This window comes from Loxodonta africana, chromosome 25 (genome assembly GCF_030014295.1).
Source record: "Loxodonta africana isolate mLoxAfr1 chromosome 25, mLoxAfr1.hap2, whole genome shotgun sequence".
Taxonomy (NCBI): domain Eukaryota; kingdom Metazoa; phylum Chordata; class Mammalia; order Proboscidea; family Elephantidae; genus Loxodonta; species Loxodonta africana.
Window position 1 is genome coordinate 19889562 of NC_087366.1, and position 27981 is coordinate 19917542.

The following is a 27981-nucleotide window of genomic DNA, read 5'->3' on the forward strand; positions in this document are numbered from 1 at the left end:
ATGGCTGCCTTACTGATGCCACGGAGGTAACTGATCAATAACTTGTTTTCTTGCCCCATCCCTTCCCTCTTCCTCCACTTTCCTGCCTCCCTTGCCCCCTGAGCCTGGTCCAAGCCTTCTATGCTCATGGGTGATCTACTTGCATCTCTCCCCCTAGCCTCCTGTGTGTGAGAGTGCCTTGCAAAGTTATAGCCTTGCAAGCCAGAACCGCCTTAGCTCCTAGCCTTCCCATGTACTGGAGGGATGGTGGGACTTCTTGGTTATGACATACGTAGTGGGACAAAGGACTGTGGATGAGCTTGTGTTGAACCATTTAGGGACCTCTGTAAAGCTTTTTTCTTTTTTTGTTAGTTTATTGCAGCCCTGGTGGTACAGTGGTTAAGCGTTCGGCTGTTAACCAAAAGACTAACAGTTTGAATCCATCAGTCGTTGCTTGGAAACCCTATGGGGTGCAGTTCTATTCTGTCCTATAGGGTTACTATGAGTTGGAATCAACTCGATGGCAATGGGTTTTTTTAATTAGTTTACTGGGACAGAGGCTGTAAAGAAAATAAAGAGGAGGGCAAGCCTAGTTAAAAAAAAAAAAAACTTGACCTTTGACTCTTGCTTCTGCTCCTATTATCTTCAGACTTAATTAACAAGCTTGTACCATATTTTTACGCAAATAATGCACACCTTCTATATTTTTTTTGCCAACCGCTCCCTGCTCCCTCCCCCGCCGGGCATTTTCATAAGCGCCTCAGTGAACTTAATACCTCCAGGGGGGAGGGATTGATTAGCAAATGAATGTAGAAGGTGCATGTTATTTGTGTGAAAATATGGTAACTCACATCTCAACTATACATAAAAAACCTCTTGTCCCAAACCAATTTTGTTAAAGATCGTGGCAAACGCAAACTGCGTGGAAGTGATTCTGACTGAGTTGTCTTGGTAACACACCCTTTATACTGGCCCCTGTTAAACCTTATTAAATAGCTTTCGTGGATTTGCCATTTTCTGAGAGTCCTCTTAATTGCTTTTGGGGGGCAGTGACCTGTTTTATGACTGATGATCCTTACCTGCTCAAAGTTGCGTTCTGGCCTGTGGTGCAGCCTGAGCAGGACCTTGACTTGAGTTCCTAGAATGTGGTGACTTCAGGGCCCTTAATCAGCGGCTCGCAAGGCCTGGTGTTGGAGCACTCTGTAATTTGTAAGAGCGAGTGGACACAGAAGATGCTTGTTGTCTTAGGAGAGAGTACGGCTGGAGCCAATGTTTTGAAATGCCACGAAATAGATGGCTTCACAACGCAGCCCGGCTGCCATGAGAGGCAGCAATACAGGAAGTGCGGGCCCAGTTTTCTTCAGGAGAGAAGATGTTACTGGGAACATGGATGTTCTGGCCCGAGAAGGCTCTTTGGAGGTGGGCTGTGGAATACAAACGTTGTCCATCCCCGACAAATGTAACACCATCCCAGGGGACGTTGTTTGGATACGATTTCTATGGAAAAAAGGCAATCACCTGGGTCAGGGATGAAAACGCATTTGAAGTAAACGGAAAGAATTGAGTAGAATGACCTCTGAGGTCCCTGCCCAACCCTTTTAGGATTTGTGAAAAACAGGAAAGAAAAGCCAGGGCTTCCCTTCAACATGCAGAAAGGGGACTATTTCCATGGTAAATTCTTACCAATGTACACGTGGAAGTTCTCTTTCAGAAGTCACTCTTAAGTTTTGATCTTGTTACACCAAACCCCTCCCACTTACCTTTGCCTTCCACCCGAGGTGTTGCCCTGTGGTCAAAGATCAGGGCTTGACAAACTTACTCTGTCAAGGGCCGGAAAGTAAATATTTTTAGCTTTGTGGGCCATGCTGTCTTTGTTGCAAGTACTCAACTTCGCCCTGGTAGCGGAAAGCGGCCTTAGGCAGTGTGTAACCAACAAGTGCGCCAGTGTTCCAGTAAAACTTTATTTTCACAAACACTCATCCAGCTGAGTTTGGCCCAAGGTTTATAGATTGTCAACCTCTGGTTAAAGGTAAGGAGTACCTGGGTGGGGCAAACAGTAATGGTTAAAGGTGACCAGCTGCTGTCCCATCAGTTCCAACTTGTGGCGACCCCATGTGTGTCAGAAGAGAACTATGCTTCGTAGGGTTTTCAGTGGCTGATTTTTCAGACGGAGATCACGAGGCCTTTGTTCTGAGGCACCTCTGGGTCAACTTGAACGGACAACCTTTCGGTTTGCAGCCAAGCACATTAATTGTTTGCCCCACCCACGGACTCCTGGTTAAAGGTAAACAGGAGCTAATGTTGGGAGTCAGAAAAAGACATTAGCATAATTTCTTATTGGATCCTCCACAACAGAAAACTATTTAAGTGCCTGGTATCTTGATTTTAAGTGCCATTATATGGGTCCTTAGAAAAATACTAAAATTTAAGTCATCTTTAGTGACATGACGCAAAACATTAATAGGAATAGGAGAGCTTCACTAAACAAACGGAAGCACTAACGAAAAGTAGACTGGTTCTTAATTGCCAATTGTGCTAGGTGCTCTTCTTCTCATCTGCAGTCATCAGTCCTTGCTGGTCTGTAGCCATTCACATGTATGAACACGTTTGGTGGATTAGAGAGGAGAACTTGATGCAGAAAATGGACTGGCCTTGAAGCCCCATCCTTGACTGTGCTCTGACACTCCCGTGGTATGCGCGTTGGCATTACGCAAGCATCCCTTACTCTCAGTGTGGGTACCACTCTGGGGCTTTGCCATCAGGAGCTGCTGCTGTTGCTGCTACTGCTAGTTTGCCCTCCTAGTGGAAGGGAAAAAAATGTGGATTGTTATCTTGTCATCACGGTATTTCCTTTCCCAACAGAGAATCCTAATTTAGAAATCCTGCCAAGCTAACGACCTTCATTGACTTCCCATTAACTTGCCATTTCAGCTTTAAAAAGCATTAAACCTCTAGGGGTAGGGTACCTATTGCTATTCCGGTAGTCAAGATAGGCAGTGAGTATATCCTTTGATCTTCTAGATTTTTCTCCTCTTGTTTGTGAAATCTTCAGGGAACCCCCGGGGGAGGGGAGAGGGCCCTGGCTTCTGCTGTGGCAGCTCCAGGAACCCTTCATAGAGCTGACGGCTATTGTCTTGACAGTCTCCCCTAGCCCCCCCACCTTCTGCCCTGTGTTTGGTTGCAGGAACAAAGGGATGAGGACTCGACTGGGATGCCTGTCTCACAAATCAGATTCATGTAGTGATTTCACAGCTATTCTTCCTGACAAACCCAACCGCGCTCTCAAGTGAGTTCTGAGCCACACTAGTTCCTGGGTGACCATGCGGGGTGGTATAAACTGCTTCCTCTCCCATGAGCTGCTGCCCAGGGGAGCGGGGGGTGGGGGGGGAACACAATAAACCCTCCCTCCTGGCAGCTCATTTTATTTCCCTGAACTGGTGAGCATTTTCCTTGTCAAATCCTCTAACTATAATCTTTTCCTTTTACCAATCTCAGAAGGGGGAGCCTCCTTTTTCTCTCAAGAAAACTGTATCATCCAACCCTTTTAAAGCTGCGGGTGGTAAAGGATACTTCTTGATTCTACTTAGATGTCAATCTGAGCTCTCAATTTGGAAACAAACACTCAAACCTGCTCTAAAAATATGCTGAGGTTCAGCTCATCTGGATTCAGTGCCTATTCTGTGCAGACATGATATTAAATGGTGTCACAGATGTCACCTCATTTAACCCTCAGGTGATCTGTAAAGGGCATTGTTATCCCCATTTTGGAGGTAAAGGAACTAAGGTGACAGTAAGAGACAAGCTGAATATGACTTTTCTGACCTCAAAACTAGTCTCTTCTCATTGTTATCTTGACATCTTTAAATCACGCCCTTGTTCTTTAGACGGAAAGCCATCATACTAAATTCACTGAATTCTAATCCTGAGGTTTTTCTGTTAGTTTTGTAAGAACGTTCAGATTTAAGATGACAGCATTGTAGGAATTAATCCCCACTACAACCAAAGGTCAGCAGTTTGAATCCACCAGCTGCTCTTTGGAAACCCTATGGGGCAGTTCTACTCTGTCCTGTAGGGTCTCTATTAGTTGGAATTGACTTGATGGCGACGGATTTGGTTTGATGTTTTGGTTCCCCCTAAATGTTCCTAATTGTTCTCCTGTACTAATCTTGGTAGTGGTGGAGGGAGAGGAGGTTAATTCAGAAATATTCAAGACAGACATTTCTTCTTCCTAGGAGACTATCCACAGAAGAAGCTACGAGATGGGCAGATTCCTTTGATGTACTTCTCTCCCATAAGTGTAAGTAGATTTCAGGTCCTATCATGTCCCAGCAAACCATCCATTTAGTAAAAGGCTTACCAAGTGCCTACTGTGATCCAGATACTACGCTGGGTGTCCCAGACAGCTCTGGCCCCTGCCCTCGCGGAGCCCAAAGCCTAGTAGGGCATGTTGTTGTTGTTCGGTGCCGTTGAGCTGGTTCCGACTCCTAGCGACCCTGTGTGCAACAGAACGAAATAGTGCCCGATCCTGTGCCATCCTTACAATTGTTGTCATGCTTGAGCCCATCATTGCAGCCACTGTGTCAATCCATCTTGTTGAGGGTCTTCCTCTCTTTGGACGACCCTCTACTTTACCAAACATGATGTCCTTCTCCAGGGACTGAGGGGCATAGAGATAAGAAAGCAGAGAATTTAAATGCATCGAAATGAGGGCCTTCTTTGTTCTCTAGGTTCAAAGTATGGTCTCATGAAGGCTTCATGTTGTCAGCAGTTTAGCAAAAGAGAGTTTAGCTTAGTCTTGGAGTGATGGACTCCTTGAGAGTGAGAGAGTCCAGGTTCCAGCCTGGATTTTGTTTGTAAACCTAAGCGACCTATCCCTATGTCACTTGAGGGCCTTGGGTCCAACGATATTCTGTACATCTTATTATTCACAGTGCTTGAGTTGGCAGAGTAAGGAAAGACTGGGATTTTTTTTTTTTTTTTTGTGGTAAAATATATACAGCATAAATTTCCCATCTTGACCATTTTCAAGTGAACAGTGCAGTGGTGTTCATCACATTTACAATGTTGTGCAACCAGCATCATTATTTGTTTCCAAATCTTTCTCATCACCCCAAACAGAAACTCAGCACCCATTAAGCAACAACTCCTCATTCCCCTCTTCCCACAGCCCCTGGTAACCTGTAACCTACTTTCTATCTCTATGCAATTGCCTATTCTAAATGTTTCACATAAATGGAGTCATATGATATTTTGTCGTTTTGTGTTTGGCTTATTTCACTTAGCATACTGTTTTCAAGGTTTATTCATGTCGTAGCATTTATCAGGACTTCTTTTCTCTTTATAGATGAATAATATTCCATTGTATGTATGTACCACCATTTTATTTATCTGTTCATCTGTTGGTGGACGTTTAGGCTGTTCCTACCTTTTGTCTATTGTGAATAGTGCAGCAATGAACACTGGTGTCCAAGTATCTGTTTCAGTCCCTGCTTTCAGTTATTTTGGGTAGATACCTAGGAGTGGAATTGCTGTGTCAAATAGTAATTCTACGTTTAACTTTTTGAGGAATTGCCAAACAGGACTGGATTTTGAGTTTTCTTATTGCTTTTTCTTTTGGAGGTTTATTACCCCATACATATTTTTTTTTATATTAAAAACAAAAAAAAAAAACCTGTTGCCATTGAGTCTATTCCAACTCATAGCGACCCGATAGGATAGAATAGAGTTGCCCCATAGGGTTTCCAAGGAGAGGCTGGTGGATTTGAACTGCCAACCTTTTGGTTAGCAGCCGAGCTCTTAACAGCTACCCCCAAATCTTCCAGGCCTCAAAAAAAAAAAAAAAAAAAAAGAGGAACACTTCACCAATTTGCGTGTCATCCTTACGCAGGAGCCATGCTCATCTCTGTATCATTCCCATTTTAGTAGATGTGCTGTTGAAGCGAGCATCCGTCTGCATTACAACCTCTCGATTTCTGGGTGCATGTAAATTTTACAAGAATGTAACTTTTGTTATCCCCTCCTCTCCCATTTTTCCCTTCCTCATCTCTTAGGCCTTTTATTTCCCACCAATGTATCAATAATTGTTATGCATACACTGGTGTGGTGAGTGCGCTTTAGTGGGGGCCAAACTTTTCAGCTCTTGTTTTTTTCTGGCCACGAACAAGGTGTGGAGAGCAGGGGCGAGAGAGAAGGGTCTTCTGAAGTAAAAGAAAGATGTCAAATAGACATTCAAGGTTCTTAAATTCTACCTTACTATATTAGAAGTCCTAAAGTCTTCTGAGAGAAGGACTACTTTTAGTTTATTGTCTCCACTTAATTGGGATGCACGTTTGTATACAACTAAGAGCATTAGATGGAGTCAGACCCGTGTTCTGGATTTTGACCCAGTTCTGCCACTAGATAGCTGGCTGGCCTTGATGGAGTTCCCCAGTCTTCAGAAGATACCTTTAGAAGTGATTTTCATTTCAACTTGATGAGCAGCTCCTCAGTTACGCCTCTGATCCTAATAAACTAATTAACAAATGCTTTTGAATTGACTTTGAAATGAAATGCAAAATCTAAGAATAAGCATGTATTATAGCGAGTAATTTTGTGAGACAGTCATTTTAGTGTTCTGTGGATCACACTTAGGAAGGAAGATAAAGCTGCATAGAAACAGCCTATATAACATATGGTTGTACCCCAAACAGCAAGCTTGTGCAGTGAATTTGCCAAGATAATGGCACTACTTGGGATTGGACAGTAAACTGGGTTTTTTGAGGCTATTTTGACTTTTTTCCCCCTGGATTCTCATTAGGCTAACCAAGTGTCACTACTAATTTACACCTTCTTTCCTGCTGGATTTGATTCAAGGTCATCTTGAAGTTTGCTTTCTATTCCAGCCTCATGACTGACTCACATAGTTCAAGTCCCTGAGGCTGTTTCTTCTAAAATAGGAATAGAAATACCTGCTTGCCACCTGTCACCTGAGTATGAGAAACTTAATGAGAGGATGCCTTTAGATGATTTGGGATTCTCTCCTCAAAGGTGTTTTTTAATGGTATGGTGGCTTTTTTTTTTTTTTTTTAACGATGCCTTTATTTATTTATTTATAAAATGCAAAATTAATATGCTTTGAGAATAAGGTGGCAAATTTTTCTGCCAGCTATCAGTATTCAGCCATTATGGTCAGAGTTTATGGTGGTAAAATTAGTGATTGGAAGCTCTGGGTAGTATTTGGATGCCAGCAGTGGCAAGACTTGGAGACTTAAGAGGTTTAATTTCATTTGTTTGATTCGATGACGTTTAGATCTGAAGACACTTGGTTCTGCGTCTGTCGGGGATGTTTTGGTTTCCAGGAATGCAGTAAAACTCTTCCGAGACAGGGATTCTGCTAAGGGGCTACAATCTGACACCAGAATACTTCTTTGTAAAGAGGCTACAGAAATAGGCTTTTTGAACTTTGAAGTCCTGTCATCCTTCTTGGAGTCTGATATTTTGTTTTAATTTCTGTTGAGTAAGGAACTAACAAAACCAATGGCACGGATGTCCTTGAGAGAAAAGGGGTCCTTATTCAGGTGTCACTGGCTGAATTTAAAGATTTTACCACCTGAACACTCGCTGCCCTTTGAAGTCGATGGAGGAACCTTAGCCCGGCCTACCATGCTAAGTGTTGACAACTTACTAAAAGTCTAATTAATTTGGGCTAATGTTGTGACTCAGTTAGGGCTGGTTAAGCTTTTTCAATGAGATTGCGTGTGTGCTGGTCCCTTAGGAGGGACGCCATTGGTCAGAGGTGTGCAGGGTTTCCAATTAAAACAACAGAATGTCCTAAAAAGTAAAGAGAGGAGAAACACTGAGCAACTGGGCTCTAGAGGAAAGTGGATTAGTCTAAAATCCACCCCCTGGTCATCCTCCTCACCGAGGCAGCTGTCCTCCCCACGTTTTCTAGTTTCAGAAAACTCAGATAAATATATATATCCCATTTTCTATGTGTAGAGCACCTTTGCCATCCCCACTGGGTGTTTTGGGCACTCGTTTATTTTAAAAGAATGTATTGAGTGTTCATTATGTCCAAAGTCTACACTAAGTAGTAGACAGAACACAAAGATGAAGGGGACACAGTTTCTGGAGGAGACTGCAGCCTTTGAGAAGGCAGACATCCATGCAGATAACACAAGAAACAATACAGTGTGCTGACTGCAGAGCTAGGTGGGCTCAAGATTCCAAGTAGCATTCTGACATTCGGTGCTCCTCTTAGATTCTGTCTGGTCATTATTAGAAGTCCTAATTGACCTGGGAGCAGAAGGACACTTTTAGCCTAAAGCATTGTTTCCACTTACCTGGGGAACGTGCTTGTGTATAATTAAGAGCGCTGGAGGGAAATCAGACATGTATTCTGGATAACTACTAGATAGCTGGGTGGCCTTGATGAAGTCCCGCAGTCTCTTAGAAAATTACTTCCCTTGTTTAAACAATGAAGGATTAGGAGTAGGGAAGTCTCAGAGGCTGGATCCAGTTCTACCTCCTTATCCTAGGATGCTGCTGTTTGTAGCAAACACCCTGGCTGGGCAATAGCCAATCAGCTACCGCAGGTGGTTAGACTCAGTGACACCTGCCGGCAGGGTTATGTAAAACTGCTCCAAAGCTGAAGTGGCAAGAGCAGCCAGAAAAGGGGCTAACGTATCTGTGCTATAAGCCTCCCTGACTTGGCAGGGCACTGTGCAGAGCACCTAATGGGTTCGACTCTCAAGAAAAAAGAAAGCAACTTTGCTATTGTTTAAGCTTTTGAATAAAAAAAAAAAATCCAGAGTGCAAATATTTGGAGCATTTTTTTTCCCCAAACACATTTGTTTTCAGTACAAAACTGAAGAAGCACCTGCAAAGGTCTGGGAGATAACTACGTCCTACTTTTTTTTTTAACTTCTAAATTAAAAAAAAATGAAATTTTTGATGGTTTCACCAGATAAGGAAGGATTCCTCAGGTGTGTTAATCTGGCATCTTTTTTTCAGCTCACTCCGGTAGCAATTAGACTTGGTATCTGTGAGCTGTGCTTGTCGTGTGCCCTGAGAGGGTGTGTGTGTGTGTGTGTGTGTGTGTGTGTGTGTGAACACCCAGAAGCCTTCTGCCTCTGCATCTCCTACCCGGGAGAGTGGAGACGCCCAGCTTGAGGGAGATGTTTTCTGACAGGACGCCGGAGGGTAGGCACAAAATTGTGTATCTTCTGCTTATCTTCTTCATGAGGTTCAGACATATGGCTTTGTATTTGTCCGGTTTTCATGGGACATTCAGCCCTCAAGGCTGAATTAACTCTCCCTTTCTCTTTCTCTTCCTTCTTCCCCTGCTTCTTTCCTTGCTTTATTGGACATAGAAGTTGGATGGGTAGAGATTAATCCCAGTTTAGAGGTAAAGGTGTAGACAGGGTTCCTTCCCTCTTCCTCTCACTTCGCACAGCCTGATCCTACACCTGAATGACAGTACAACTAACCCTGGGCATCTATTTGGCCAGTGTGCTAATTTTATTACTTGCACAGAGCATGGGAAGACTATGCTAACCTGTTCCCACCAGCCCAGGGAATGTGGAATTGTGCGTTGAAAAGCTCTTTTGTATTTGCAGAGTCAAAATCCATCTCTGAGAAAAAGAGATCAATATTTATTTATTTATTTTAAATTAGCCCCCTCTCTTACAAAGCTAAACATGTGCTTTCTATGTGATCCACCAGTCATGCTCCTAGGTGCTTACCCATATGAGCTGAAAACTATTTCCATCTAGAAAATTCGTATACTTGTTGATAGTAGTTTTATTCATAACTGCCCCAAATTGGAAGCAACCAAGATGCCCTTCAATAGGTAAATGGATACACTGTGATACATCCATATAATGAAATATTATTCAGTGATTAAAAAAAAAGAAATGAGCTATCAAGTCATGAAAAGACATGGAGGAACCTTAAAGGCATATTGCTAAGTGCAAGAAGCCAGTCTAAAAAGGCTGCATACTACATGATTCCAACCATATGACATTCTGGAAAAGGCAAAACTATGGAGACAATAAAAAGATGGGTGGTTGCCAGGGATACAAGGGGAGGGGCAAAAATAGGTGCACACAGGGCATTGTTAGGCCAGTGAGACTACCCTGTGTGATACTGTAATGGTGGACAGGCATTATGCATTTGTTGAAACCCATAGAACTGTACAACACAAAGAGTGAATCCTGATGTGAACTAAGGACTTTAGTTAGTAATAATGTATCAATATTGGTTCATTGATTGTAACAAATGTACCACACAAATGTGAGATGTTAATAATAGGGAAAGCTGGGGCAGAGGAGAGAGAGAATATTTGGGAATTGGTTGTACTTTCTGCTCAGTCTTTCTATAAAACTAAAACTGTGTTTAAAAAAATTAAGTCTATTAACTAAAAACAAAAATTATCCCGTCTGGGATAACTATTGAGATATAGAAAAATATGATTTTATTTGGTCACACAGCAATGCAGCAGAAAATCCAAAACGGCCAAACAAACATATGCTAATATTATCAACTCACGAAATTCCCTAAATTATTCAGCTAAATGGCTGTATCTCTAGAATATACAGTTTAATGGTCAGGCTTCCATTTATTGCACAGCCCTCCCTGCACCCCTCTCCAAGCCAGAAAGTTCTAGAACAGTGCTACTCCATGTGTTATCTAAGGAAGGCAGCACCAGCATCTTCTGGGAGCTGGTGAGGAATGCAGATTCTTAGCTCCAGTCTCAGACCTACTGAATCAGAATTTCTGGGTGTGGGGCCCAGGAATCTGTGTTTTCACAAGCCCTCAGCAAAGTTCGTGCGCACTGAAGTTTGAGAAGCGCTGCTGTAAAGCACAAGTTAGTGAATCCCCGAAGCTGGAGCATCCTGGTGGCGCAGGTGGTCTGGACTCTCCCGAAAATGCACTAAAGACTGTATCGCAGCTTTCCAAAGTCCGCAGGCAACACGTCCCTTTAACGGTACATTGTCTGTGTATTGCAGATTTCACACATGCAGCAGGTATGATGGAAGGCGCCCATGGTTGGCAATGCCCAAAATCAACAAATGTACCAGGTGTGCTTTCTGGATAAACTGAGGATAAGGGTTAGGAAGAGATATGTGGAGATGGGTGGAAAAGAAACTTTTTTCTCTCCTTGCCATAATCTCCATATTGTAATTTTTATCTGCACCCAGGAATTTGGATGCATTTAACCTATACTAGGCAACTATTAGAAGGTTGTTGAATAGGTTTAACTGAAAGCAATTGGACAGGTTTCCAAAATCCATCCTGTCCTTTCACAGCTATGTGGCAGTAGGAAAATTGCTTACCTCATCTTGAAAGTGGAATGGTAAGTCTTACTTTATAGAGCTGTTGTGAGGATTAAATGTGATTAGAGATGTGAAATGCTGGGTATGATGACTTGTACGTACAGAAAACAAAAACAAAAACAAAAACAAGCCAGTTGCTGTAGAGTTCGTTTCAATTTATGACCCGACTTGTGTCAGAGTAGAACTGTGCTCCATAGGATTTTCAAGGGTTGATTTTTTGGAAGTGGATCACCAGGACTTTCTTCCAAGGGGCCTATCAGTTAGCAACCAGCAGCACCATGGAAGAAAGGCTCGGGATTCTGCTTCCATAAAGATTACAGCTAAGAAAACCCTATGGAGCAGTTCTGCTCAGCAACACATAGGGTCACCATGAACCCGACTTGACTTGATGACAATGGGTTTTCTGTTCTAGACAGGGTGTCAGAAAGTTATTCTGCTCCCCAGGCAGCTTGAGTTTGAGGACTAGGGGTAGGGTTGGGGTCATCTGAGAATCATCAGTGGGACTTTTTCAAATGGCATATTGCCTTACTCCCTTAGCCTCATGAGGTTTTGGCATCCCTTCTTTTTATCTTCCTACTTTTCACTCAGTGCATGTGAGAGAATCCCTCTGGGGATGTACTTTTAAAAAGCCCAGTAAGGTGAATCAGATATGTGCTTGCCTTGGGAGTTCCTGCAGTATTCCTATAGCAAACCTATAAGACAGATAATTCTAGATACTTAATTTTTGAAACATTTTAGGTTCTGGGCTGAGCCATAGATGGAGTTTTATAATCTCTCTTTCTTATTAAAGGAGTTATTTGTGAATACTAAACTTTTACCCTATTAGGGGCGCATCTCCTTTGTCTCCCCTTTGATAGAAAACTCGTTGGCAATTGCTTATAATAGTTTCACATATGGGTTCTAGCTTTTTTTCTGATTACCTGACTGAGATTCTGCTTGATAAAATAGGAAAGAGCATTGGAATAGTTGTAAGACCTAGGTTCTTCATACATCTGCTACCACTTCTTAGCAGTAATCAGCCACACAGTCTCAGAACCTCTCCATTTCCTTGAGTCTAATGTGGGGGCTTGATCATAGGATCTCTCGTGTCTTTTCTAGGTCAAAGATTCTGTTGCAGTTTTTAGGTGCTAGCGAGTCCTTTCTGACTCATAGCAACCCTATACGCAACACGAGAAAACACTGCCCAGTCCTGCACCATCCTCACAATTATTTCTATGTTTGAAACCATTGTTGCAGCCACTGTGTCAGTCTATTTCATCTAGGGTCTTCTTCTTTTTCACTGACCTTCTACTTTACCAATCACGATGTCCTTCTTTAGGGGCTGATCCCTCCTGATAACATGTCCAAAGTATGTGAGACAAAGTCTCGGCATCCTTGCTTCTAAGGAGTATTCTGGCTGCACTTCTTCCAAGACAGATTTGTTTGTTCTTCTGGCAGTCCATGGTATATTCAGCATTCTTCACCAACATCATAATTCAAACGCATCAGTTCTTCTTCAGTCTTCCTTATTCATGGTCCAGCTTTGGGATGCATATGAGGCAATTGAAAATACCACGGCTTGGGTTGGGTGCACTTTAGTCCTCAAAGTAACGTCTTTGCTTTTTAACACTTTAAAGAGGTCTTTTGTATCAGATTCACTCAATGTAATACATCATTTGATTTCTTGACTCCTGCTTCTATGAGTGTTGATTGTGGATCCAAGTAAAATGAAATCCTCGACAACTTCAATATTTTCTCCATTTATCATGATTTTGCTTACTGGCCCAGTTGTGACGATTTTTGTTTTCTTTATGTTGAAGTACAATCCATACTGAAGGCTGTGGTCTTTGATCTTCATCAGTAAGTGCTTCAAGTCCTCTTCTTTCAGCAAGCAAGATTGTGTCATCTGCATATCGAAGGTTGTTAATGAGTCTTCTTCCAATCCTGATGCTGAGTTCTTCTTCATATAGTCCAGCTTCTCGGATTATTTTGCTCAACATACAGATTAAGTATGGCGAAAGATACAACCCTGACACACACCTATCCTGATTTTAAAGCACTCAGTGACCCCTTGTTCTGTTCGAACGACTGCCTCTTGGTCTATGTGCAGGTGCCACATGAGCACAATTAAATGTACCGGAATTCCCATTCTTCCCAATGTTAATCATAGTTTGTTGTGATCCATACGGTTGAGTGCCTTGTTTTTCACCAAAGCCTTCAGTGCAGCTGGACTTCTTCCTTCAGTACCAATGGTTCCTGGTCATATGCTACCTCCTGAAATGTTGAACGTCCACCAGTTCTTTTTGGTATAGTGACTCTGTGCATTCCTTCCATCTGCCTTTTTTTTTTTTTTTTTTAGTTTTTATTAAGCTTCAAGTGAACATTTACCATTCCAATCAGTCTGTCACATGTAGGTTTACATACATCTTACTCCCTTCTCCCACTTGCTCTCCCCCTATTGAGTCAGCCCCCACAGTCTCTCGTTTCGTGCCAATTTTGCCGTCTTCCCTCTCTATCTTCCCATCCCCCCTCCAGTCAAGAGTTGCCAACACACTCTCCCGTGTCCACCTGATTTAATTAGCTCACTCTTCATCAGCATCTCTCTCCCCCCCACTGACCAGTCCTTTTCATGCCTGATGATTTGTCTTCGGGGATGGTTCCTGTCCTGTGCCATCAGAAGTTCTGGGGAGCATTGTCTCTGGGATTCCTCTCGTCGCAATCATACCATTAGGTGTGATCTTTTAATGAGAATTTGGGGTCTGTATCCCATTGGTCTCCTGCTCCCTCAGGAGTTGTCTGTTGTGCTCCCTGACAGGGCAGACATCGATTGTGGCCAGGCACCAACTAGTTCTTCTGGTCTCAGGATAATGTAGGTCTCTGGTTCACGTGGCCCTTTCTGTCTCTTGGGTTCTTAGTTGTCGTGTAACCTTGGTGTTCTTCCTTTGCCTTTGCTCCAGGTGGGTTGAGACCAATTGATGTATCTTAGATGGCCGCTTGTTGGCATTTAGGACCCCAGGCGCCACAACTCAAAGTGGGATGCGGAGTGTTTTCATAATAGAATTATTTTGCCCATTGACTTAGAAGTCCCCTCAAACCAAGTTCCCCAGACCCCAGCCCCTGCTCCGCTGACCTTTGAAGCTTTCATTTTATCCCGGAAACCTCTTTGCTTTTAATCCAGTCCAATTAGGCTGACCTTCCTTGTATTGAGTGTTGTCTTTCCCTTCACCCAAAGCAGTTCTTACCTACAGATTGATCAATAAAAAGCCCTCTCCCTCCCTCCCCTCTTTGTAACCACATAAGTATGTGTTCTTCTCCGTTTTTTCTATTTCTCAAGATCTTATAATAGTGGTCTTATACAATATTTGTCCTTTTGCAACTGACTCATTTCGCTCAGCATAATGCCTTCCAGATTCCTCCATGTTATGAAATGTTTCAGAGATTCGTCACTGTTCTTTATCGATGCATAGTATTCCATTGTGTGAATATACCACAATTTATTTACCCATTCGTCCATTGACAGACATCTTGGTTGCTTCCAGCTTTTTGCTATTGTAAACAGAGCTGCAATAAACATGGGTGTGCATATATCTGTTTGTGTGAAGGCTCTTGTATCTTTAGGGTATATTCCCAGGAGTGGGATTTCTGGGTTGTATGGTAGTTCTATTTCTAACTGTTTAAGATAACGCCAGATGGATTTCCAAAGTGGTTGTACCATTTTACAATCCCACCAGCAGTGTATGAGAGTTCCAATCTCTCCGCAGCCTCTCCAACATTTATTATTTTGTGTTTTTTGGATTAATGCCAGTCTAGTTGGTGTGAGCTTCCATCTGCTTTTGATGCTTCCTGCATCTTTTAATATTTTCCCCATAGAATCCTTCAATACTACAACTTGAGGCTTGAATTTTTTAGTTCTTTCAGCTTGAGAAATGCTGAGCATATTCTTCCCTTTTGGTTTTCCAACTCCAGGTCTTGCATATTTCATTATAGAACTTTACTTCACCTTCTTGAGTCACTCTTTGAAATCTTCTGTTCAGCTCTTTTTCTTCGTCATTTCTTCCATTATCTCTCAAAGTTCAAGGGCAAGTTTCAGAGTCTTTTCTGACAACCATTTTGGTCTTTTCTTTCTTTCCTTTATTTTAATGATCTTTTGCTTTATTCATGTATGAACCTTAATGTTATCCCAGAACTCATCTGTTCAGGGGTGGATTGCCCAGGGGTGGATTTGCGCATGAGCGCCACGCCTCTTTTTCACTACTGGGTTCTCTCTGTAGATCCTGAGACTGATTGCTGGGAACTTGGCGTAGTCTGGACGTTCTTTTGGTGACTGAGAAGTGCTCATTTCTTCAGAGCAGATCCCAAGGGCTAATTCACCAAATATCAAAGACTCAAACAATCTCCAAGTACCATATTGCTATACGTGTGTGTGTGTGTATACTAATAAAATAGAGATCATTGAATAAAATTACTTTAAAAACAGATTGAAGTGTAGTTAGCATACCAGTTGCTTGTCAACAAATGTCAGTAACTGGAAATAGTTTGTTCTCTAATCTCCCTAGGTAAATCTTGCTTATTGTTTTTGTTGTGTACCATCAAATTGATTCCAACTCATAGCGACCCTCAGAGTTGAACTGCCACAAAGGGTTTCCTAGGCTGTAATCTTTATGGAAAGAGCACTGGCAGCAAAGTGGTTAAGCACTGGGCTGCTAATCGAAAAGTCAGCAGTTCGAACCCACGAGCTACTCCTCATCTGTCAAGATTACAGTCTTGGAACCCTATGGGGCAGTTCTACTCTGTCCTATAGGGTTGCTATGAGTCGGAATCGACTCCAGGGCACACAACAACAATCTTTATAGGAGCAGATTGCCAGGTCTTTTCTCCCGCAGAACTGCTAGTGGGTTAGAACCACCATTTTTTTTTTTTTAGCAGTCGAGCACTTAACCATTACACCACCAGGGCTTCTTAAATCTTGCTTAGCTTCACTTATGTGTTTTAAAACCTTTCTTTTATAGATAACACAAAAGAAAGACTTTAATCCTGATGACGTTCTCATCACAAATTTCCAATCAGTGACTTGGTTCTGAATCAAAGAGATTTTGACTTCACCATTGGTAGATGTACCCTAAATTTTATAAGTGTATTTTCCTCTCCTATCCTTTCTGACCTTGGAACCCTTTTACTAGTTTATTTTCTCCAATTGATCAGGGATGTAAGGGGACTCTGGTCTTTGGACACACTCTGGTAAACAGAGAACACACACACACAAATCTTTCTTGTGATCTTGTATATTTCCAAGCCCTGGGACTGAGCTAGGCTCCAGCCCACCCCTGATGCCAGCTAAATCAGGGCTTACTGGACCTTGAACTCTTACCTGAGCCTTCTGTCCCCCTACCCCCCACAGCACCAGCTGCACTGCTCATTCATAGTGACCCAGTTTCCTTTCTTATGTAAGCACGCTGCATCAAGAAACTAGAGACAGCACGTGTGGCCATGGGTGGGTTCTTGGAGATTCAGTGGATGCTCCGAAGGACGCCAATATTCTGCCCACACTGTTCCAGGAATTCTGGACACAAGCCTTTCCCTTTTTGCTACTACACAGGAACTGGTCTCAAAGACTTTGTAATGTTCCTTAAGCTCTGACTTCTTAGACGATCATACAAAGAAAACCAAAGTGAAATGAAAAAAGGGCAAACTGTCCTGAATTGAGCCTACCTGTTGTGTCCCCATTTTCCTGAACGGCTCGCCACCCACAGCCTTCCAGTTACCAGGCTTGTTTTGGATGTTAGGCATGTGATGCTCTGTGTGATGACTCCACATGCCACGAAGTGCAGGAATCACAGTCACCCACACGCAGCGAGCACTCTCTGTTCACGTGCCAGGCTCCACGTGGTGTTTACATGTCTTAACTCATCTCACCCCCACAACACTGGGAAGTCGGGACTGTTAGCATCTGCAGTTTGCAGACAGAAGTGAGGTACAGAGAGGAGAAGCCTCCTGTCTTCACTTAGCCAGGACCCATCCCCAGGCAGAATAGCTTCAGAAGTCAGAGAGAAATCATTCTTTCTACCACCATCACCACCACCAGCTGCCAACAGATTGATTCCGACTCATGGCGACTCCATGTGTATCAGAGTAGAACTGTGCTCCGTGAGGTTTTCAATGGCTGATTTTTCGGAAGTAGATGGCCAGGACTTTCTCTGAGGTGCCTCTGTGTGGACTTAACCCCATCCTTTTGGTTAGCAGCCAAGCATGTTAACCATTTGCTCCACCCAGGACTGTTACTCCCTCTAGCTGCCTAAAAGTCATGAGGGTGGAGGTAGGAGAGGGAGCCCGGCCTGGGGGGCAAGTGAAAGCACGGCAATTGCAAAGCAGCCCACACTGAGAGAATGCCAGTAAGCGCAAGGCAAACTCTCCTATATTTTGAGCCAACCACAGTTCATGGACAATCAGAAGAGAAGAAGAGGCTCTTGGTGGAGGGAAAGGAGAAAGATGGAAGCAGGGAGGAGAAAAGGGACAGAGGACAGAAGAAAAGAGAGAGGAGGGTCAGGGAAAGATGCTGAGGAATTAGTGAGCCTGTGAAAAGAAGTCTGCAAAAAGCCTGCTGGGAAGGGGTGGGAGGTAGATAGGAAAGGAGGGGAAAGGATGTGGCTGGGAAGAAAACATCCAGGCAGGCTCTAGTCCCATGTGATTCCTTTGCGAGGTCACAGAAGCAGGAGAGGCAGGCCAGGTGGGGACAAGTGGTCTGTATACAAAAGCCCACAGTGCCCATCTGCTCTGGGGCGGGGGAGGAGATCCCAGCCTGCAGGCCCTTCCACGCCCCTTTCTCTCTTCTGTTGTTCCTGGGTGAAGTTTCTCTTTGCACAAAGTGACCCCCCACTACCTTCCCTGCTCAGTGGGGGTGCGATGGAGCAGATTGGGAGAAAATGGAATTGCAGAGGAGAGGGCTGAGGGCAGGTGCAGGGTCTGGGCAGGGCTTTGTGATCTTTGTGGAGGCATCTTTGCTGCAATCTGTTCTCTAGACGGTGCCTGCTGCTTACCAGGCCCCAGCTGTCCCAGGGAAGGGCAGATGAAAGCAGGGCCGCTCTCTGCTTTCTTGCTCATCTCCCAAGTTCTTTCCCTGAAGGCCTCTGCAGTTTACAAGGGCTGTGTTTCTGCTTTGCCTTGCCTTCCTTCTCCTTCCCTCTGAAGCCTGTCCTAGATATTGAGGTCACCACATTTTGGGCTGAGGCTCCCTGAACTAACAGGGCATTTTTATTTTTTAAGTTTTTTTCTTCTTTTTTATTATTGCGCTTTAGATGAAGGTTTACAGAACAAACTAGCTTCTCATTAGACAGTTAGTTCACATATTGTTTAACGACCCCGTGACTCGTCAACACTCTCCCTTCCCCACCTTGGGTTCCTTGTTACCAGCTTTCCTGTCCCCTCCTGCCTTCTCTTCCTTGCCCCTGGGCTGCTGTGCCCCTTTAGTTTCATTTTGTTTTACGGGCCTGTCCAATCTTTGGCTGAAGGATGAACCTCAGGAGTGACTTCAGTACTGAGCTGAAAGTCTGGGGGCCGTACTTTCGGGGTGTCTCCAGCCTCTGTCAGGCCAGTAAGTGGTGTGTTTTTGTGAGTTAGAATTTTGTTCTACATTTGTCTCCAACTCTGTCCGGGACCCTCCATCGTGATCCCTGTCAGAGCAGTCGGTGGTGGTAGCTGGGCACCATCCATCAGCGATGAACTCTAGTCAAGAACAGGGCATTTTTCTAAGGCCTCTCAGTCATGCTGTGTCACAGTCTCCCTGGGCCACTGTTGGGAACTGTGCCTGTGTGCTCTGTGAGGAGCACACGGCACCTTGGGCAACGTGCTTTAGCAGTTTCTAAAGGATGACAGAGCACAGAGAGGACAGGTCAGCAGTGCTGCAGGAAAGAAGACAGTGTCACCTGGTTCCAGGTTCTAGGTAGCACCCGAGTCGTTTTCTGGGAGTCATTGGGTGGTGCAGCTGGTTAATTGCTCAGTTGCTAACCAAAGTGTTGGAGGTTTGAGTCCACTCAGAGGTACCTCGGAAGAAAGGCCTGGTGACCTATATGAGAAAAGTTAGCCATTGAAACTCCTATGGAGCACAGTTTTACTCTGACACATGGGGTGGCCATGAGTTGGAATTGATTCATCATCAACTTTTTTTTGTCCTGTATCTTCAAACCAAGTATGTTGGGGCAGACCACCTTCCCAGTGCCCTCACCCCAAATTATTCAGAAGTTCAAGGCTGTCCAGCTCAATGTGTCTCAAACATGTCTGTCTCCTGAACATTTCTCTCTCTTCATCCACCCTCTCTTTTCCTTTACTTTTGACTTTAAGGAAGACAAGTTTTCCACTTGTTTGGCCCTTCCCCTCCTCTCGAATTTGCCTTTCCCAGATCCTTTCTTTTACTTCTTTAGCTTCTCTCTTCCTGCCTCTTTCCCTTCTGCCCGCAAATACATCTGCAAAGATCTTGCACTGGAGTAATACGGACCTTGGGAATCTTGGATCTATTCTTCAACAGCTCAGTAACACTGGGCAATGTATTCAGCTTCTTTAAGCTTCAGTTTCTTCATATGGAAAACGAGAGTGATATAATCTATGTATCTGCATTGTTGTGAAAATTAACTGAGCTGGTGTTTGTAAAATCCCAGCAAAAAGCATGGCACATTGTAAATAAATATTCACTGTCTCTAATTCAAATATATATACATATACACACACATACATACATGTATGTAGATTCCTACCTTCCCTTTGTCCTATCACCTTCTCTAGCTAATATCAGACAGGAACTCCTTCAATTTCCTGCACCAAAACTAGAAACTTCCCTGCCTCCACTCCCTTTCCTCTTTCTCTCTATTATAATTCTGTCCTTAGGCCTGTTTCTTCATAGCGGCAAAATTATATCTGTTAAACTCTTTCTTTCCTTTAACTTCAGCCTCTCCTGCTCAACAAAACTTTCCTCATCAAATCAACATTTAAACCTACAGACAAGGCTGTCTCAAAGAACAAATCTGTTTCCTGACATCACGTTTCCTTCCAGCTATGCTGTCTGATCGCTCTACCTTCCTTCTCTGCCAAATTTCTTACAAGAGACATCTGAATTAACTCTTTCCACTGTCTCCCCCTTCATTCATGCCTATAAAAAAACACTTTGCCATCAAGTCAATTCTGACTCCCAGTGTCTCTGTAGGACAGAGTAGAACTGTCCCATAGGGCTTCCAAGACTGTAATCTTTTCGGGAAGCAGACCGTAATCTTTACGGAAGCTCCTGTGCAGCGACTGGTGGGTTTGAACCACTGGTTGGCAGCCTGATGCTTGACCGATGCTCCACCAGGGCTCCTTATTCACGCCTATACTTAACACAATACGGCTAGGGCTCTGTTATGTTCCTAAAATTGTTCCTGCTAAGGCCACCAATGATTGCTTTATCTTGTGGCTGAGTCTAACAGGCACTTCTCAGACCACATCTAGCTTGACCTCTGGGTCACACTGGACACACGGGCCACTTCCTCCTTCTTGAATGTTCTCCCTCCTGGCCTTTTGTGATACTATGTTATCCTTGTATCTCTCAGGCTATTTCACAGACATCTTGGTGTATGCCTGTCCTTTGTTGTCATTAGGGGCCATTGAGTCAATTTCAACTCAGAGACCATGTGACAGAATAGAACTGCCCCATAGTGTTTTCTAGGCTGTAATCTTTACGGGAACAGAGTGTCAGGTCTTTTCTCCCGTGGACCCAAGAGTGGGTTTGAACTACCAATCTTTTTGGTTAGCAGCTGAGTGCTTAACCATTGCACTCCCAAGGCTCCTTATGCCTATCCTACAACTAGGCTCAATACATTTTAGCTGTACTGTTATTGGGGTTGCTATTAGGATTACACATCAGTCTTACTAAACCATATAAAGTTACTCAGATAAGCTTTCTTAATTCTAGGCCTTGCTCCTATGATTCTCTCTTCCTAAAATTCTCTTCTTCCTCTTCCCCTTCCTCCTTTCACTTAGCTGCCTTCTTCTCAACTTCACATCGCAGCTTGGAAGCCTTCCTTTTTCACCTCAGATCTGACTCAGATGCCCCTCCTGGATCCTTTCGTACACCCTCTACTTCCCCCATCAAATAACTTTTCACACTACACTATAATTAGGTTTTCTTAGTTGAAAGTACTCTTTGATTGCAAGTTCTGTGAGACCACAATCTGTGCCTGCTTTCAGCACCTGGCAGAATGCCTGGGTCACATCATAGGCGAATGAATGAATGAAAATGGCATTATTGCTGCATTTGTTAGGGGTTAGTATTCATTACAGTATATGATAGGAGCTCTGGTGGCATAGTTGCTAAGAGCTTGGCTGCTAACCAAAAGGTTGGCAGTTCCAATTTACCAGTAGCTCCTTGGAAACCCTATGGGGCAGTTCTCCTCTGCCCTATAGGGTCCTATGAGTCAGAATCAACTCGATGGCAATGAATTTTTTTCTATAGTATGCTACGGGTTAGTTTTTTAAAAACAATATTTCATTGTGTTTTCGGTGAAGGTTTACATGACAGTTTCGGTTCCCATTCAACAATTTCTACACAAGTTTTTCAGTGACATTGGTACATTCTTCGCAATGTGTGAGCATTCTCTTTATTCCCTTTCTGGTTGTTCCTTTTATAGCTCAGTTTTTTAAAGCCGCATGTTACTAGTTGTGGGATCTCAGGCAAGTGACTTTGCTTCTCCAAGCATCCATTTCTTCATCTATAAAATGGGAAGGCGTCCAACAACTTGCCTAAGAGCACATTGCAGATGTTATCTCTTTTCATCCACACAAAGACCCAGCACAGCTAAGACCTGGATGACCAGAGACAATGCCTGCACCTTGTCCAACCTGGGGCTAGCCCAGAATTTCCTTAGCAGGAATTAGCTTTACTAATACCACAGAGGAAATCAGAAAGATCATTTTCTGTCTTTCTGTAACTAAATTCAGCTTGCTTATAAATACCTGTTTCTCAGTTTCTGCTTGGTGAAACACAAAACAAAATCCAACACAAATAACAAACTTAAACTTTCTCATTCAAAGAATTTAGTCTCTTCTGGTTTAAGAGCACCTGCAAACTCTTCTGAATTACTCTTCCAAGTCACATCCAGTTACTCTCTTAGATAAACGCAGAGTCTATCAGGATCCTCCCTCTCGCCTTTTCTTCTCACTCATTGACTTCGGTGGAAAGTGTATTATAAGATGGAGGCAGTAGGGGAAAGTCTCTGCCTGCAGTCCTTAGGTCTTCCCTGAGCGTACGCTCAGGTCCATGGCTCTTGTATCTTGTAGTCTTGTCACTGCTCAGAGGCCTCCTCCTCTGCTCTCCTCAGAAATCTCCACAGCTACAGTTGCTTTTCCATCCAATCTACTACTATAGCCTCTGCCACAGGCCTCACCTCCCGCAATAGTGGTGATCTCCTGGCAGGCATGCTGGCTCTCAAATCCGAGTTGCCTCTGGAAGCTGTAGAAACTTCTGGATCTCCTCCATGAAGAACTTGGAGAGCATGGAGTGAGGGGGTGGCAAGAGAGGCATCCTTGAGGGCGTGGATTTTTCAATTTGTTCTCTGGTGTATCCCAAGCTCAAGAACAGTGCCTTGCATCTTGGTAGTTGTTTAAAATGAATTGAATCGAATGAATGACTCTCAGACCATCTCTGCCTAAGCATTGCTATGTTACCGTTTTATACTCACTTTGAGTTTCAATTTAGCCGGGGTTTCAATTCCCTTCACCTGGGGTTTTGAATCTAAAGTGGGGAGTGACCTGAGCCTCATCTGGGTGTGAACTATCTTGCTCTCCTCTTCCTTTCCAAGCACAGAAATAGTTTTATTTCCATCCTTATGATGGGAACAACCCTGCATCAGATCCTGCATTCTCCATTCTCCATGGCTTAGAGTTAAGGTGACCATATGTCCTGGGTTTTGCCTATGGTGGTCATGCTTTTTGCCCATCATCCCTGTGGAATTAATAGTAGTGCCCCTCTTCACTGTCGGTAATATCCTGACTTGGATCATAAATTACATTGCCACCCCACTTTTGTTTTAAATATTTCAAGCCCAGGCCTCCAAACTTAAATTTCTTTAAGTTAGTCTTGGGAGTTCCATGAAAACGCTTTACTCTCTCACGTTCGTGGCTCCTGCAATTCAAAGTCTTGGCTTTTATGACTATCATTCTAGTGTAGGCATGACAAGGCCTATTTTATATTTTTACCATATTTAACCTGCAAACCAGTTAATCCACACCGAAATAGTCAAGGGTAGCCTAGCATCTGTTTTACTGGTCTCATGGCATGTAGAGAACTTTTGCATAATTCAGATTTGATTCTTAAAATCCTGTGAGGTAAGACGAAGAGGGCATTATTTCCTTCTCACAAATAAAGAAACTCAAGCTTAGGGTGACAGAACCAGGTCTGCATTCTAGGTCTTCTGCTTCCGTATCAGTTGTTTGCCACTGGAAGTAAAGGATACAAATCCTCATTGTCTGATCTCTCAAGTGGGACTTTAAGAACTTACAGGTTAATACAACTCGCCAGGAACATACTATATAAACTGAACTACATTTGTGTTTGTAGTAAATGTAGAAGGTGTGCTCAGCAAATTTTATTTTAAATCCGTAAAAAGAAAAAAAAAAGAGTTTATTTTAAAAGTCAAAGAGGCACAATGACTTTTATTAGGAGAAATGAAAATGTCTTAGAAAATCAAAATAAATATTTAAATACTTCAATAGCAGGGCACCAGTAATCCGTCATAATGATCCCTGGCCCACGACTAGTGCATATTGGCTGGACACCAACACTCAGCGCATCCCATTACCCAGGATTCATCATTGTTAACATTTTGTCCTGCTAGTGATTTTTAGAAAAGAAATAATACATTATAGCCAGAGTCCTTTTGAACCAGGGCAATGACTTCTTTTTTTTTAGATTGTGTGTGCCCACCCCCTGAGGGAAGTTTGTAGGAAGCTAGAGCTCTTATTCAATTAGTGGAGTGTAGATTAAGGGTTGGAGCCCTGGTGGCGCAGTGGTTAAGACCTCGGCTGCTAACCAAAAATTTAGCAGTTTGAATCCATCAGCTACTCCACCAACCTCTCCTTGGAAACCCTATGGGGCAGTTCTACTCTGTCCTTTAGGGTCACTATGAGTCAGAATCATCTTGAGGGCAATGGGTTTGGTTTTTTTGGTTTAGATTAAGGGTTAAACATCTATTTTAAATTAAAAAAAAAAATTAACCAGATACATACCACTTACGATGGAGTCAGTTCTGACTCATGGTGACCTCATGTGTGTCAGAGTAGAACTGTGCCCATAGGGTTTTCAATGGCTGATTTTTCAGAAGTAGCCAGGCCTTTCTTCCAGGGTGCATCTGGATGGACTCGAACCTCCAAACTTTTGGTTAGCAGCTGAGCACGTTAACTGTTTGTGCCACCCAGGGACTCTAAACCAGATACATAAGCTATCAGTAAATGGAATTCCCCTTTCCAAGTCTATGTTGTAACCCTGCTTATCTTATGCTGATTAGACACTCTACTTGGCATTATGCATGACATTGATTAATATAAATAAAAGAATGTAGTAATCATTAAGTCAAGGTGCTAAACAAAAGGTGGGCATTCGAACTCACCCAGCCATGGGAGGAAAACCTGACAATCTGCTCCTGTAAAGACTACAGTGTAGGAAACTCTATGGGACAGTTCTGCGCCATCACTCTGGGTCACTCTGAGTTAGAATCAACTTGATGGCACCTAACAACAAATCATTTGGTAGAAAAATCATAATTCATCTTGATTAAAACATATAATTTGATAGGTAAAATCTTTTAAAATAAAGGACCCATGGAATAAAACATTAAAATACGTGGCCTGAAAGGTTTTTTTTAAGAGGCTAGGAGACACCATACAAGTCACATCATGGCATTACTGACTGAACTTCAGTAGGACGTTTACTTTCAGATGGTTTTCTGGTAGCGGTGAAGGATTTGCCCTGAGACATTCACACCTCACTCTAGCGCATCTTACAACAGACAATCTATCTCAAGGTTGTTGACTTGGGTCAGGGTCAGGAGGGGATTACACATATTACCTTGGCCTAATTGGCAACCCAGGCTCACCAGTGGGTCCAGGGGACAGCTAACAACGCATTAGGGAACAGGCAGTGACCACCGAGGGCTGATTGTTAGTACTGCGACTTTCTAGGTATTTATCCCTAATATTACTACGATTCTTGAATAAGAAGCCTGGCTTGCCTCTCAGGGTATCCCTGTGTCTAAGAGCCTTCAGGGGGGTGTGGAAGAGCAACGAGGGTTGGACAATCAAGGCCACCTTCACATTATTACTTCCTTTCTCTATGTCCTATGGTTCTTGAGCTTAAATTTCTACCTATCTCTCTTCTTTTTCACCTTTCTCCGCATCCACAGATGGGGTGGCCGCGTTCCGTGCCTTCTTGAAGACGGAGTTTAGCGAGGAGAACCTGGAGTTCTGGTTGGCCTGTGAGGAGTTCAAGAAGACCAGGTCAACTGCAAAACTGGTCTCCAAGGCCCATAGGATCTTTGAGGAGTTTGTGGATGTGCAGGCTCCCCGGGAGGTGTGTTGGTGGTGGTGACCATCTTGTCAAACTCTAGCCATAGCTCCTGGCTCACATTTCTCTTCTCTTTGGGAGTTTAAGCCAGGTTTGAAAAGCGCTTTCTTAATATTGAACTGAGCCTCACCACGCTGATGGTTGCTCTTGATGAAAAGGGGATCATTCTAAAAGAGCAGAAACCCGGGGCTTCTATAAAAGGAGCTCGATTAGGAGTGTTTAGGGTGTCTGTCCATTAAACAAAGGCACCTTGGTGGCACAGTGGTTAAGCACTCTGGTGGTTAACTGAAAGTCGACAGTTCAAACACATTAGCCACTCTGTGGGAGAAAGATGTGTCTACTTCCATAAAGAATAGAGCCTTGGAAACCCTATGGGGTAATTCTACTCTGTCCTATAGGGTTGCTATGAGTCAGAATTGACTGGACGGCAATGGCTTTGCCTTTTGGTCCATTGAACATGTGTCAGCAGGAACTGTACTGCTACAGGCTTTGCAAGCATAGATCCCACTGAGCCCAGGTTCGTTTTCCTACTGGAAGGCAGCGTGGCTTATGGAATGAGCATCTGCTTTGGAATCTTGTTCTATGCCCCTGAGTACCAATTATCAGCTGTATGATTTTGGTCAAGTTGCTTAACATCTCTGAGTCTCATTTTCCCCAATAAAAAAGAGTATAATATCGTCTACCTTTCAAGACGACTGTATTGGGGTAATGCAGTTATTATAGCTATTTGTATTATTTTGTGCTAATTATTCTAATTATTTATAATATAATGAATTATCACATAGGGTTGCTATGAGTCAGAATTGACTTGGCAGTACACATTAACAACAACATAATAATAAGATGAAATTCTGTGTATTGCTGTTGAGTCATAAAACAGAATTTACTCCCCTGTTGCTATTGAGTCAATTTCAACTCATAGCAACCCTACAGCACAGAGTAGAACTGCCCCATGGGGTTTCCAAGGAGCGGCTGGTGGATTCGAACTGCTGACCTTTTGGTTAACAGCCGAGCTCTTAACCACTTGGGAGGGTTTAATGGAAGAAGAATATTTGCTGTCTACGAGCTTAGGTGCATAAGGTACCAGGAGCTCTTTAATTATACTTTGACTTGGGGGACATGAAGTCTTTGGCCAGTTGACCAGGATGCTGTAGGCCCCTTATAATGCTGGTTGGAACGGAGATGTACATTTTAACCAGGATCTCTCGCCCCAGGGCATTTGCTTCCTTAGTAGCTAAGAAAGAACAAGAGGGAACCGGTTACTTTAGGGAACCATCGTTAACACTTGGCTTGAATCTAACCTTTTCTAACATCATGAAGAGCCCTGGATTAGAAGTCAGGTGATTGGAGACTTTGCCTTGGCTCTGTTACCAACTTTCCATGCTACTTTAGACAAACTTTTCAGTCTGTCTTTTCTACTTTGTCCTTACCTATAAGTTGGGACTAAGGGTATCTGCTCTTCTGACCTCACAGGATTCTCACAGTGGTCAAAAGGTATGACCTCCATGACAGCAGTTTGAAGAGCATAAATCACTTGACTGATATAAGATGCTGCCATTAATAATTATTATATAGCTAGGGCTGGCTGCCAGGTGCCTTGGCCCCTGAGGGCCTGTGACTTTGCTCTGTGTTTGTGCCCAGGTAAACATCGACTTCCAGACCCGAGAAGCCACGAGGAAGAACATGCAGGAGCCATCCCTGACTTGCTTTGACCAAGCCCAGGGAAAAGTACACAGCCTCATGGAGAAAGACTCTTACCCCAGGTTCCTGAGGTCCAAAATGTACTTGGATTTGCTGTCCCAAAGCCAGAGGAGGCTCAGTTAGGCTTCAGATGGGGACTCTTGGAAATCACTGGCTTTCCCCCTCCCTTTGCTGCCAAGACCATATTCTAACGTGAAATGTCATAGGTGTTCAAAAGCTATGGTGTTTGGGGGTGGGAGGCTGGGGATGAGGAAGGGATGAAAGGTCATTCCAAAGTACAATCCTGCTGCCAGGGCTCAAATTCTATTCCATTTACCCATGTTTGTGTTTTGGTTAGTGGTAGCACCTTGCCACGCTCACCCTTTTCTGGGCCAGCCACTTGCCCTCCAAAATGCCTTGGGTCATCTCTGCCAAGAAGGCAGATTTGCT

General features: G+C 43.4%; 1 protein-coding gene and 1 non-coding gene across 2 annotated transcripts; one reads left to right on the forward strand and one right to left on the reverse strand.

Annotated features, from left to right (window-relative positions):
* Positions 1-27689, forward strand: RGS8 (regulator of G protein signaling 8). The gene is made up of 5 exons (XM_003410854.4): positions 1-26; positions 3164-3265; positions 4212-4276; positions 25691-25857; positions 27493-27689. Exons 1-5 carry the CDS (start codon positions 1-3, stop codon positions 27673-27675), a joined length of 543 nt encoding a protein of 180 aa, XP_003410902.1. The 3' UTR covers positions 27676-27689.
* LOC111750955 (U6 spliceosomal RNA) lies at positions 5822-5925 on the reverse strand. Its single transcript, XR_002786026.1, has one exon. It is a non-coding gene; the product is annotated as a U6 spliceosomal RNA (small nuclear RNA).
* Positions 27690-27981: the final 292 nt, after the last annotated feature.